The sequence below is a fragment of the Prionailurus bengalensis genome, chromosome A1 (assembly GCF_016509475.1).
Source record: "Prionailurus bengalensis isolate Pbe53 chromosome A1, Fcat_Pben_1.1_paternal_pri, whole genome shotgun sequence".
Lineage (NCBI taxonomy): Eukaryota > Metazoa > Chordata > Mammalia > Carnivora > Felidae > Prionailurus > Prionailurus bengalensis.
The window spans coordinates 193593325-193607022 of NC_057343.1; the positions used below are offsets into that span (position 1 = coordinate 193593325).

Genomic DNA, 13698 nt, shown 5'->3' on the forward strand with positions numbered 1-13698 from the left:
TGGGATTTCTGATTGTGAGTGCATGGATATTTTTGTTATATCACGGGATAAGTGAGGTCCCACCCCACCCATCTAAGAACAGAATGATTCTGCCAGGAATCTCAGGTAGCACTCTAACCTGGAATCTGGTTTTGCTTGAAGTCATAGGGGAATTGGTGGGACACACCGAAAGGGTCTCTGGCTTCACGTTTTCACATCACCCGGGTCAATACAACCTCTGTGCCACGAGCTCTGATGATGGGACTGTGAAAATCTGGGATGTGGAGACAAAAGCAGTTGTGACAGAGCATGCACTCCATCAGGTACCATGGCTTACTGGTTTCTCAGACCATTATTAGATATCTGTGCTGAGGGTTCTTTTGTTTCAAGTATGCTAGCTCATCTGTTAATTTTTATGATAATGTTCATTAGTTGGATGAGAATAAGATGCCTCAAAACTTTTTTGGAAGGAGATAACATAAACCAGAGGTCAGCAAACTACAGTGTGCTGCCTGTTTTTGCAAATTGTTTTATTGGAATACTATCACAGTCAATTCATTTAAGTATTGGCTGCTTGCATACTACAAGGCAGACTTGGGTAGTTGCACTAGAGACAGTATGGCCCACAAATCAAAAAATATCTACTTTCTGGTTCTGTCCATGAAAAAGACTCCTAATATAAACTGTAAATGAGTGAATAAAACTTGTTTCTAAACCAGATGATTACTTGATAAACCTGCCTTTTCAGAGAGTGTAGAAAAGGAGAAGACTCATTTAATCTTAGTAAGAACTTTGCATTGTTATTAAAGGAAGAAATGGTTTTAATGGTTCCTTGATCCTTAGGAGCTTAAATTCTTCTACCACTTGGTTAATGTACTCTTGGCATACAAGTGGTACTAACACTAATTAAGTACCCCTCAACGTGCCTAGTATAGTACAGGTTTAAAATGAGGTAAAAATTCAGCATTGACAAATGAGAAGCAAATGTGTGTTTGTTTTGTTTTAAAGCATACAATATCAGCATTGCACTGGTCTCCTCAAGTAAAGGATTTAATAGTATCTGGAGATGAAAAAGGAGTAGTTTTCTGTTACTGGCTTAACAGAAATGACAGCCAGCACCTCTTTATAGAACCCAGGACAATTTTCTGTCTTACTTGCTCACCTCATCATGAAGATTTAGTAGCCATTGGGTAAGTACTATCCCTTCTGTATTGGTAATTTATTTTTGTTAATGAGCATATTTTGCATTTGCTTTATCTTTTCCTGTCCCTTTATTCTTCAAAGGAAATGATTTATAGGTATTAACCACTTCTTGGGCCCTTGGTAGCCTTTATTCCTATGACCTCCAGGTCCTCGCTATCTCTCTCACTGTCTTTTTATTTCCTTAGTTTCTTCGATAATGTACTTTGCTCATTCTTCATATCTGATTTCTTCAGTCAGCCTCCAAATGTAGGAAATACCCTCTTTCCCCCTTTTTCTCCCTCAGTACTCAGGCTTACAGATAACATTTACTCCCGGAGTGTCAGAGGACTCAGTTCTGTCCTGGTTCTCAGCCCTCCCTCTGGATTGGGAGAGTGTTTTGGCATTGGGCTCTGCCTCCACCTTGATCAATCACCAAGGTTGTTTCACATGAACTGCCTTGAGCAGGCACCCCCCTTTCCCTCACCACTCCATTTACCTCTATCCCAAAGATGTCCTTTCACACTAGTTTGAACACATGACATAAGCACTAGAGTGTTGGAGGAGAAAGTATGGTGGGAGTGGACTCAAGAGACTGAAGGTACAGTAGCGAAGGTACACGTGGAGACAGCAAACTTTTGTTTGTTGAACAAATGTGCGTAGACATGAAGCCAGAGGAGGTATGTGGCAGTTAAGGGAATATTAAATGGAAAATAATAAGGGCATGTTTTTATGCTGATGGAAATGAGGCAGAAGAGGGAGAGCTGAATACACGGAAAATGTAGTAAATACAGGAGTGATGTTGAGAAGTCAAGAGGGGATTGGATCCAGATCACAAGTAGAAAGGATAAGTGAGAACATGGAAATAGGGCAGGTGAGTTTAGAGATCTGGTTGGAAGAGGAGGGTGTTTCATCCTCCTGGCTTCTGCTTTTCTCCATGAGGCATAAACCAGAAGGTGGAGTCAGGTTCAGAATGGGGCTGAAAGCATGCAGAAAGATGTGAAAATAGTCCTCTCAGAAAATAGGAAAATGAGCTTACTGAGAGAGAATGTAGGACAAATGGTCCCTATTGAGTGCCAGGCTATGGATCAAAGTTATGAATTCAAAGTAAACTATTCAAGCTGATTGAGAAAGACTTTGGTTGGATTCAAGAAGGTTTGGGGTTTTGTGGAATAAATACCTCTAAGAGAGAGGGCACAAAGGAGCTAATGGTGTTTTTAAAGTTGTGATCATAATGATGGATCATGAAATCTGTGGCCTGAGGGAAAGGATAGGAAGACAGGTGTGGGAGCTTAATAGTGAAATGGAAGGAATCTGTGCATGCACGCATTGGTGACCTGCTAGGTGAAGTGGCAGCAGTGGTGCACTGGGGCACTAGAGAGGGAGCAGAAAAGGTGGCAGGGAGGGATCGGAGAAGGTTGAATCAGACCAACCTTGAAAGATGAGCAAGAATTCACAAGAAGAAATCTTTCAGGTATAAGGAACTGGATAGACACAGGATTGAATCAGAATGATTTGTTTCTGGAGGATCTTCAAAATGGTGATCCTTCTCTAAAGGGCTGATTAAAATTGTAGGACAGCTCGGTTACTGGACTATAAGGTTGCATAACTTGAAGGTTTTCAAAGTCTGTGTCTGCAAAGACTGATAACAGTCTATGATTTTTTTTTTAAATAAAGCTGTAATGGGGGAAATGTTTCTAATAAAAGAAAAATAAGTAGAGCTGGAATGTGTTTTTCCCTGTAGGACTGTCTAGTATGTAGGAAATGTAAATAGGTACACCCGCTTTGGAGAGCAGTTTTGCACATTTTAGTAAAGCAAAGGTGTACACATCTTACATCCTGGCAGTTCCATTACTAGGCATCAAATCTGAAATTGTCTTAAGTGTGCATAAGATTATTAATGTCATTTTTTTGTTTGTAATAGCAAAAAACGGAAGCCCTTCAAAAGGGAAAATGAATAAACTTGTGCTGTCTTCATCAAGGGAATGCTATCCAATAGTACAAATGACTGACCAGGAACTAGAGTTACATGCTTCAACATGGATGACTCACTAACAGTGAGTGAAAAAAAAAAAAACAATCTACAGAAAAACAGACCTCATGATACCATTTCTATGAAGTTTTAAAACCTACAAAATCATCTTCTGTCATCTTTAGGAATCTATACAAAGAAAGGCTAGGAATGTTGGAACACAGAATTCACCAATATCAGTTTACCTCTGGGAAAGAGGTTTGATTGGGGTGGGATGTACAAAGGATTTCAACTATATTGGTAATTGGGTGTATTCTTTTCTTAAGCTGGTTCTTGGGTATTTATGTGTGTGAAAAAACTATTAGAATTTCTCAGTTTCCTCTGAATTCAAAAATGATAGTCTTGAAATATCCAGATCTAGAAGCTACAGTACTGCAGCTTTTGTTAAGTTCATAGTTAGAGAAATAGGATCACGTATTTAAAAAGGGGCGGAGAATAGGTTTAAGTGCGTTAGGTCAAATTCATCTGGGATTAGAGGGATTGCTGGGCCCACAAATAACCATTCTTCTGTAAGTTCCCTTCAAACACAAGCATGCTTTACACCTTGAGCTTGCTGCCAGGCAGTCAATGCAATATTACTTAGTGCCAACAGCTTGATTGGAGAGGTGGGGCACAAATGTGTCAGGACCACCAGGAAACAGAAAGTGAACACTTTGGAAAAAAGGACAAAACAAGATTCTTTCTTTCTTCCCTTCCCTCTTCCCCCAAATACACTTACCTTTTAGAAGTGTACAGTGATAACTCTTAAGTCAGAATGTTTACTGTTCTGTCTTCGTTTTCCAGTAACATTTCTAACTCTTGTTTTTTAGTTACAAGGATGGCATAGTGGTTATAATTGACATCAGTAAGAAAGGAGAAGTTATTCACAGGCTTCGAGGCCACGATGATGAGATTCACTCCATAGCCTGGTGTCCCCTGCCTGGCGAAGATTGTTTATCCATAAGTCAAGAGGAAAATTCAGGTAGAGATGATTTAAGACCTAAAGAACAATGTGGATAAAACTGTATCATTTGAATTACATTTAAAACTTTAGCTCTTACAGTTCAGATCTATAAATGTAATATCTAAGTTTTAGGATCCCTTGAAAACTAGTTTTTCTTTTGACAAGTTCATGTTTCATGTAAATTAAAAACAAAATTACCATCTCTACCCTAGAAGAACCTGCAATTCCCAATGGTAAAGTCACAGCACAAACTCCAGTAACAAAAGGCTGCTACTTAGCCACTGGAAGCAAAGATCAGACCATTCGAATCTGGAGCTGCTCTAGAGGCCGAGGTAAGATTCATGTTTGGTGTTTCTTTTGTGATATAACCTATAGTGACTGGTAGAAGTAGAAACTTTTTTATTGTGTCTTGTTATCCTAAGAGTGTGTCATCAGCTAGAAGGCAGTTCTTTACTTTTCTATCCAGAAAGTTGCTTCACCAGTTTAGCCTGGGCTAGAACTCCCTGTGCTCTGAACATCTGACTTTGGTTTTGGACCAAAGAGGGTTTCTGATGCGTTCATAGAAGGGTCATCGTTTGTCATGGAAGGCAAGATGTTGGTTATAAGGATAGGAATGTTGGAACTTGGCAAGGCCTGAATCAGAGGATTGGGAAAGATCTCTAGAGCTAAAGGTTTTAATACACAAATGCAGAATAATACGTACCCAGTGTAGAAGCGCATGTTTAAATGTTAAAGTTCATTTTATCCAAATTACAGGGACCCTCAGTCATTCGGCTTTCCCAGGCTTCTCTCTTTGAACAGAACTTTTGCCTTCAATTTATAAATTGAGAGGAACTCCAAGCAGAGTGGATGTTATACTTATAGTAAAACTCTAGCCTTTGTCTTTATAGCAGTCTTCTTTCTCTATATGCTTTAGTGCATATAAAGCAAATAGCATAGTGCTTGGCCATAATTCTAACATAGTCAGTGGTAACTAATACAATAATTTTGGAAAATGGAATTTTTTTAAAGAATTTTGGACTGCTTTTGGAGATACTAGGGCTGATACTCCCAGGTGGGACAACATAAGGCCCAGGATCCCTCCAGAAGGGTAACTTCTAAACCTTTGTTAGATTTCTTGCCACTCTCCCCTGCCAACTTTGGAGAATCTGGAGTTGTGTTACTACCTAGGTTCACAATTCCGGTTGAAACCCCATTTTCTCAAACAGACAATATTAATGTGTGCTCAGGTTGCCAGGATAGCCTATAAAAAGTTTGTTTTACCTGAATCAGACAAGTATTAAAACTATGTGTAATAACGTTTCCATGAGAAAATGAGGTCTGCATTCTAAGTAACCAAACTAACAAACTTTTAAACTGTACTGTGAACTGCTGGGGACTTCGCACGTGTGTTTTCACTGACTTGAGCACCCACCGACTTTCTTTCCATCTGCAGGGGTGATGGTTTTGAAATTGCCCTTTCTGAAGAGAAGAGGAGGGGGTATAGACCCAACTATTAAAGAACGCCTTTGGTTGACACTCCATTGGCCCAAGGATCAACCAACACAGCTGGTATCCAGCTGTTTTGGGTAAGTTTTTCTGGTCATGCCCTCTCTGACATATTTTGTTTTCCCCTCTAGCTTCTTGAGGAATTCCTAGGCTCCTCTTTCTAGACGTAGAAGATGGAAAAGGCAAGGGCTAAGGCTTATACTGTGACAGGCCATTTGTAATGGAAAAATCATGGGACAGATATCTGTGTTGTCCACTTACAGTGCTGAAAAAAGACCAAATAAGTATAGCCTGGTAATTAAGAGCTTGGACTCCAAAGTCAGACCAAATTGCGTTTCCAAATCCGTCTCTTACCTTCTATGTGTTCATGAGTGTGACCCTTCGAACTTCAATTACATCATGTGTAAAAGAGGGAGCTTAGAGAATTCCCATCTCTTTGGATGATTATAGCCATTCATTGAACAGAATTTAGTGAGTACTAGCTTCTAGTTGTTTGAGGTAATAAGTGAATTTAGCAGATAAAGGCCCTGATTTCAAATGAAATGGTACAGGGAAAGCAGATAAAAATCCCCCCTAAAATGCTGGTCATGGCCCTACTCTCCCACACCATCCCAAAAAAGAGAGAGTATAGTATGTGTTTAAGCTTTGGGGCTGTGCAAATTATGGTGGCATTTTACTATTAAAACTGTTAGGAAAATCTGTTCCAGAGAAGTGCAGCACATTGACAGGGTTCAAAATTAGGTAAGAACCAGAGTTGCTCTGTCTCAAGCAACTAGGTTCCCTTCCCCATAGACAGTGACACCTTGTTTTTGTGTGAGTTCTTTCTGAGCTGTTCTGTGCACATTTCAGAATATGCAATTTTTTTCTCCTTAAAAGAACAACTGATAGAAATTATTTGGCAACTGAGGGCCCACACTCTCCCCACATCTCTTGTTTCCAGATTGCTTGTGAAAGAGAACTAGTGCTTGTTTTTCCTCACAGAGGTGAGCTGTTGCTGTGGGATCTCACTCAGTCCTGGAGACGGAAATATACCCTCTTTAGTGCTTCATCAGAAGGGCAGAATCATTCAAGAATTGTGTTTAACTTATGCCCTTTACAAACGGAGGACGACAAACAGCTGCTGCTTTCCACATCAATGGATAGAGATGTAAGCACTGCTTAGTTTGCATTCACCATTGTAGGGCCCGTGATTTAGGAATTGGATAGGATCAGAGGGCTTTTCAAACCATCCATCAGTTCTCACGCCCCACCTTACACCCCCATGCCCAGCCCAATCTCAGAGTTACTGTTACTGTTACTGACCAGAGCTAACTGTGGGAACAGCAGAGAGTTAGGGGAAAGGTGAGAAACCACCAAGATGCGTTTTTGTTAGAGCAGCTATGGTGAAAGATCGTAGATGTGTCCAGGGAAGGATGTATGAGACCATCATGCTTTGGCTCTAAAATATTCTTGTCTATAGTTAAGGTAGCAGAACCATCTGCTCTTGATGAAATCTCCAAGAGAGAATTGGCTATATTTAAGAATCTGTGACTTCATTGTTTTGCATTTAGGCTAGGCTTATTTGATAGACTTTGTTTTCTCCCAAACCTCTCTGTTAAATGAGTGAAGATTAAAAATGTAGCATTCCTCCTTCCCCTGGGGATAAGATATTTTGCTTTTTGAGATAGCCCCTCTCATTTTCCCACTGTCCTGAGACCATCTTCATTCTTAGTTAGGATTTGCTAAATGAGATTACCCATGCTGTAGTACAGTACAGTGGAAAGGCTGCTGGACTCTGGGAAATAAGCGGCCTGGATCTGGTTTTATTCATTTACCCTGAATTCACTTAACATCTCTGGGAATAAATATATTCTAAGATCCCTTTGGGCCTACAATTTATTACTTTTTCTTTTCCTAAGAGATACTTTTCCTACTACCTATTAGAATAAATTATATTTGTATATTATATATTATTTATATGTTATTATTATATATTCTTTATATTACCCATTCTTTGAGTCCATCCTGTTTGAGATATTGATTCTTTTTCCTGTTTTTCTGATTTTTTTTTTTTTTTTTTTTTTTTTTACATTTAAACCCTAACCCTGGATATTTTTAGGTAAAATGTTGGGACATGGCCACCCTAGAGTGCTGCTGGTCCCTGCCTTCCCTTGGTGGATTTGCCTACAGCCTGGCTTTCTCTCCTGTGGACATGGGCTGTTTGGCCATAGGCGTTGGAGATGGTATGATCCGCGTATGGAATACACTCTCCATAAAGAACAACTATGATGTGAAAAATTTTTGGCAGGGGGTCAAGTCCAAGGTTACAGCGGTAAGGATGATTTCTTTGAGCTCTCTTGAACTTTTTTTCAAATAAGTAGTTGTTTTAGTAAGAAATTTGGAATAACCTGCATGTGCACTCACAGAAAATACATAAAGTTATAAACACATAATAAACAGTATCACACTATTAAAAATGATAATGTGGCTCTTTATTTGATGTGGAAAGATGTTGATGTTTCATGAAAAATGAAAATTAACAAAACATGGAATGCAGGTTACACAACAATATGTATAATTTTTTTGTTTTTCTCCAAAGTGATACCTCTGTTGTGGCTCTTTAGTCTAAAAGCAGTAAATGTTTGTGGTTAAAAAGAAGACCATACAGAATTGTCATATCACTATATTGTTCACCTGAAACTAACACAACATTGTATGTCAATTATACTTTAGTAAAAAAAAAAAAAAATTGTACCAATTAAAAGGGAAAAAAGAAAACCAAACAGTATAGGAGTGTAGGAAGCAAAATATTTTCCTACTCTCCACTCCATGCTCCCACTTTCATTATCCAGAGAAGCACTGTTGACAACCTGTGATATATCTTTCCAAATTTTATTATTAACAGGATCTTATTTTCTAAACTATTCTGGAATCTTTTATCCCCACTCAACAGTGTTTCATACACATCATTTAAATATTTGAGCCTATTTTTTTTCAACTGTATATATTTAACTTTATTCATAAAAAATATCTAGCAAGATATAAAATGGGCAGTGCGGTGTTTTGAACAAGTGAGATTACCAGTGACTTTCACATTCTTTTTAATACTTTGTTTCTTTTAAATAATGAGAATTTGTTACTTTTTAAATTAGGAGACACCAAGAGTGAAAGTGTTCCATTTGGATGCTCAAAAGATAACCTAAGGGCTCCCTTAACAGTATGCCGCTTCCCTCATGTTTTCTAGCTGTGCTGGCACCCAACCAAGGAAGGCTGTTTAGCTTTTGGAACTGATGATGGAAAAGTGGGATTGTATGACACCTACTCCAACAAGTAAGAAATGAAAGACTGTTTAGCCCATTGACCATAATGTAGATGATGGAGTTAATTTTGATTCATAAACCTGGGTATATGTCGGAATTGGCCTGGGAAACATCTTTCAGATTCTGGCTCTGAGTCTGAGGCTTACAGCTTGGAATTTGATTTTTAAAAAATGTTTCAGGTGGTGGTTCAGCCTGTCTGACCTATGGTTACCACTAAAATAAACCATTGGTTTATTTTTTCCCTCAGCTTTTCTTAACAAAAGTTCTCAGGCATCCATGAACATTGAAAGCGTAGTACAAAGAACATCTCTGCCTTCCATCTAGATTCACCAACTGTTAACAGTTTGCCATACTTGCCTTATTTTTGCACACTTAAAATTAACAGTAATTCCGTAATATCTAATATCCAGTCGATGTACAGATTTCCTCAATTCAGCCAAAAATGCTTTCCTAGCTATTTTTTTTTTTTTTTCAAATTCATTTTTAGTTTGGGTTCACACACTGCATTTTGTTAGGTCTCTTTAGTCTCTCTTATTCTAAAATACCACCCCCACTTCTTTCATAACATTTGCCTTTTCAGTTTGAAGATTCTGGGTAAGTTTTTTTGTAGAATATTTTACATTTTGGTCTTTGTGTTGACTTCTAACTCATTTCAGTATTCCCTATATGTCCTGTAAACTAGAAGTTATGTATTGAGCTTCATCATCCATTCTGGTTGTCCTCAGCCAATGGGACTACTAGGATATGCTGTCAGTGTAAAATGCATGCCAGAGTTCAGAGATAGTCCCTCCCCCGCCTCCAAATTAAAATGTCTCAGTAATTATTTTGATTATATTTTAAAAGATAATACTTCTGTATATTGAGCTAAATAAAATACATTATTAAAATTGAATTTCACTTATTTCTTTTGCTTCTGTTAATGTGGCTACAAGAAAGTTTTAAGATGCCTATGTGGTTCATACATAAAACTCACATTATGCAACTATTGAACACAGTTATCCTAGATGCTTGAGTAGATTCCATACCTGCACCGTTCAGTTTGATAGCTACATGTGGCTATTTACAGTTAAAAGAACTAAAATTTAATAAAATGAGAAGTTCAGTTCCTTGGTCTCATGAGCCACATTTCAAGTGCACAAGGCCCAGTGCTTACTGAGCAGGACTATTCTAGACCAGGGATTGGAGAGCCATGGCTCATGAATTAAGAATGGTTCTACCTTTTTAAATTACTGGGAAAATATTAAAGAATATTTCATCACATGAAAATTAAATAAAATTCAGATTTCAGTGTCCATAAACAAAGCTCTCATTGGAACCCGGCCACACTCATTTGTTTACACCTTATCGGAGCCTGCTTTCACACTACCAGAGCAGGGTGGGGGAGTTATGACAGAGACCTCAAGGCTCAAAAAGCCTTAGATATTTACTGTCTGTCCTTTTACAGGGTAAGTTTGCCTACCTGTTCCAGATCATTCATTTCTAAGTAAGAATTATTTACTATACTCAGAGTTAACCTTTTTAGATGCAATTTTGAGGCACACATGTGAACCTACATGCACTTAGTTACCTGCATTCTTTCGTTCTGCAGCTGGTTAACTCCACTTTCAATTCTCAAAAAATAATACACTATTGCAAAGAGGCACGTAAGAAAATAAAACTATATGTCATCACAAAACCGACTAATTCTATGAAATTACTATCTTCTGGTTATTATGAGGTGTGTAGTAGAAGGAAGGGTGCTGCCCTAGATACACTGTTAGGCATTCAGCCACAGATACTTATTCTGTTTCTTTCAGCCCAGAGAAATTGGGGTTTATTGTCTAGAATGGCAACAACAAATGTGCCAGAAACATAGAAATAAATAAGTCAGCAGCTAGTTTTGTCATAGGTTCTGGATTCCTGGAATTCTCAAATCCTACAAAGAATACAGTTTACAGTAAAGGTAACAGCCACACTGCCCATTACTGACACCTCACATGTCATTAATCACCACAGCCTTCAAAATTACCCTCAAGAGCAAGTTTTCTTACAAAAACTTTAAAACTGAACTATTCTAAAATCTTGTCTTAGTTTAAGAATATGATATTAATGACAGGGTAAGCCTAAAATGACTTCTAGTCTTTTATCTGAAGGTGAGATGAGTTATATTTATATGATGACTGTATATGCTTAGCAGTAACCTTAGTTCTGGGCTGACTAGTTTGCATTTTCTGCCTTGTTCAGTATTTCTCCAGTTGTGATAGCCTTTACAGTGCTTATAACTACAGTAATATTAGAATACGTGACATTTAAGTAAAGTGGGCAACTCGGAGAGACGGAGGGGAAAAGTTATTACAAACTGGCCAGATTTGGGGGGGGGGGGGATAATACTTTTTTCTGGGTAAAGTGTGTTTGGGACTTTATCATTTTGGTAGTAGATATCATTACATGGTATATTATTGAAGTGTTGGCTTCTCTACAATCAGCTATTTGGAGAAGGATGCTGTTAAATTGCTTTTCTCTAACATCAGCAACTAATAAGGGAGCTTTTAGAAAAAGATGGGTCTGTTTTCCACTGTGTCTTCTGTTTAAATCTTTCTTTGTAATCCGCCTTCCCTCCAGACCGCCACAGATTTCTAGCACGTATCATAAGAAGACTGTGTACACTTTAGCCTGGGGGCCACCACTGCCCCCCATTTCACTCGGTGAGTATCTGAGCCATTCTCTAGCAAACATGAGAGTATTCTCTTTCTTTTAATTTAATTGTAAGACACTCAAGCTGGAAAGTTATAAATATTCTAGTGCAGTGACTGCTTATGCAGACTACTGTGTCCCCAGGGGTCCATGAGGGCAGTCATAGCAGGTGATGTTAGAAATCATTCGCCCAGGGGCGCCTGGGTGGCACAGTCGGCTAAGCGTCCGACTTCAGCCAGGTCACGATCTCGCGGTCTGTGAGTTCGAGCCCCGCGTCAGGCTCTGGGCGGATGGCTCAGAGCCTGGAGCCTGCTTCCAATTCTGTGTCTCCCTCTCTCTCTGCCCCTCCCCCGTTCATGCTCTGTCTCTCTCTGTCCCAAAAATAAATGTTGAAAAAAAAAATTTTTTTTTAAATAAAAAAAAATTTAAAAAATAAAGAACTCATTCGCCCATATTAAGCATCCCCAAACTCTTAAGTATTATTTGGTCTCTTCTAGCTGAATTTTTCCATTGTGCATGTAGTTGTCTCATGTTGGCTCCTGGTATCCAACCTAAAATTTGTTCACCAAAATTTGCTATCACTTTTTAATTTGATCAGAATTAGAATATTATTTAACTATAGTAATGCAGTAATGATTATCTGTTTTCACCTATAGTTACAGCAAACTTAGAATTCCTGAAATGATCTCTTGTCTTTACTGTATTCTGACCCTTTCCCTCTTCTGGCTGCTCAGCCCTCTCTTTCTTATCCCTAAAGAGATAGGTCTTTCAGAGTATTTTTTTTTTAAATTTTTTTTTAATGTTTATTTATTTTTGAGACAGAGAGAGACAGAGCATGAACAGGGGAGGGGCAGAGAGAGGGAGACACAGAATCCGAAATGGGCTCCAGGCTCTGAGCTGTCAGCACAGAGCCCGACGCGGGGCTCGAACCCACAGACCGTGAGATCACGACCTGAGCGAAGTCGGACGCTTAACCGACTGAGCCACCCAGGCGCCCCTCAGAGTATTTTTTAAAATAAGTGTATTCATGGGATGCTTGGATGGCTCAGCTGGTCTAGCATCTGACTCTTCATTTCAGTTCAGGTCCTGATCTCACAGTTCATGGGAGCCCATGTCGGGCTCCATGCTGACAGTACAGAGCCTGCATGGGATTCTCCCTCTGCCCCTCTCCCACTCATGCATGCACTCCCTCCCTCCCTCTCTCTTTCAAAATAAATAAACTTAAAAAAAAAAAATCAGTGTATTCAGATGTTTTTGGTTAAATTTTCTTAACCAGCTATAATGAAACATCTGTCCATTTCCATAGTAATTGTACTACACAGAGAGGATAATGGAAGTCATGAGAACTCAAGCAGCCCCATAGTTGTAGTTCATTCCTTCATTCATTTAACAACTGTTTATTGGATTCTTGATTTGCACCAGGCATAGTTCTAGCAGTAGTGAAAATAAAACTTGTCCTTACAGAAACCAACAAGAACCACTGTTTGCTTGTTAAAGGTCAACAAGAAGATTGCCATAATACTAAAGAAATCCTTGCTCTGAGGACAGCTTGTGACTTCCTATAACTTAGAGTTAGTCATAGGAAAGCCTGCAGCTCCATATATTTAAATGCCCAAAGAGTAGGGTGCTCATTTCTGAAACAAAAGGCAAATTCTCATAAACACTGAGAACATGTTTTTTGACCCCAACTTTGGCACCCGTACTATTTGAATGGCAGAAGAGTGTTTGAAGCAGATCTGTTACATTAGAAATATTAGTTTAGATATAGTGTCTTTTTACTTCTCCCAACAACTGTGTTCATATACAAAGAACAGTGACTTTATTCTGGTGTGTTAATATAATTCTTTTAAAACAACTCAGACTATGCTATACTTGTACTGTAGTAACCAGTAGTTAAGCTGCTGAATTGCAAAAATGATAAGCTTTCTTTTCTTACCTCATTTAGGAGGAGAAGGAGACAGACCTTCCCTTACTTTATACAGCTGTGGAGGGGAAGGGATTGTCTTACAGCATAACCCTTGGAAGCTTGGTGGAGAGGCCTATGACATCAACAAACTAATCAGGGACACCAATTCAATCAAAGTGAGTTCTTATGATGTAAAGTC

The 13698-nt window shown here is 38.8% G+C and overlaps 1 protein-coding gene across 1 annotated transcript in view; it reads left to right on the forward strand.

Annotated features, from left to right (window-relative positions):
- Positions 1-13698, forward strand: part of GEMIN5 (gem nuclear organelle associated protein 5) — a 42052-nt gene that overhangs the window by 934 nt on the left and 27420 nt on the right. Inside the window, exons 2-11 of the mRNA XM_043597551.1 lie at positions 142-302; positions 988-1169; positions 4000-4151; positions 4346-4465; positions 5569-5701; positions 6603-6768; positions 7720-7932; positions 8845-8930; positions 11522-11604; positions 13539-13675. Coding sequence (XP_043453486.1) covers positions 142-302; positions 988-1169; positions 4000-4151; positions 4346-4465; positions 5569-5701; positions 6603-6768; positions 7720-7932; positions 8845-8930; positions 11522-11604; positions 13539-13675 — 1433 coding nt within the window. The remainder of the gene's footprint in view (positions 1-141; positions 303-987; positions 1170-3999; positions 4152-4345; positions 4466-5568; positions 5702-6602; positions 6769-7719; positions 7933-8844; positions 8931-11521; positions 11605-13538; positions 13676-13698) is intronic.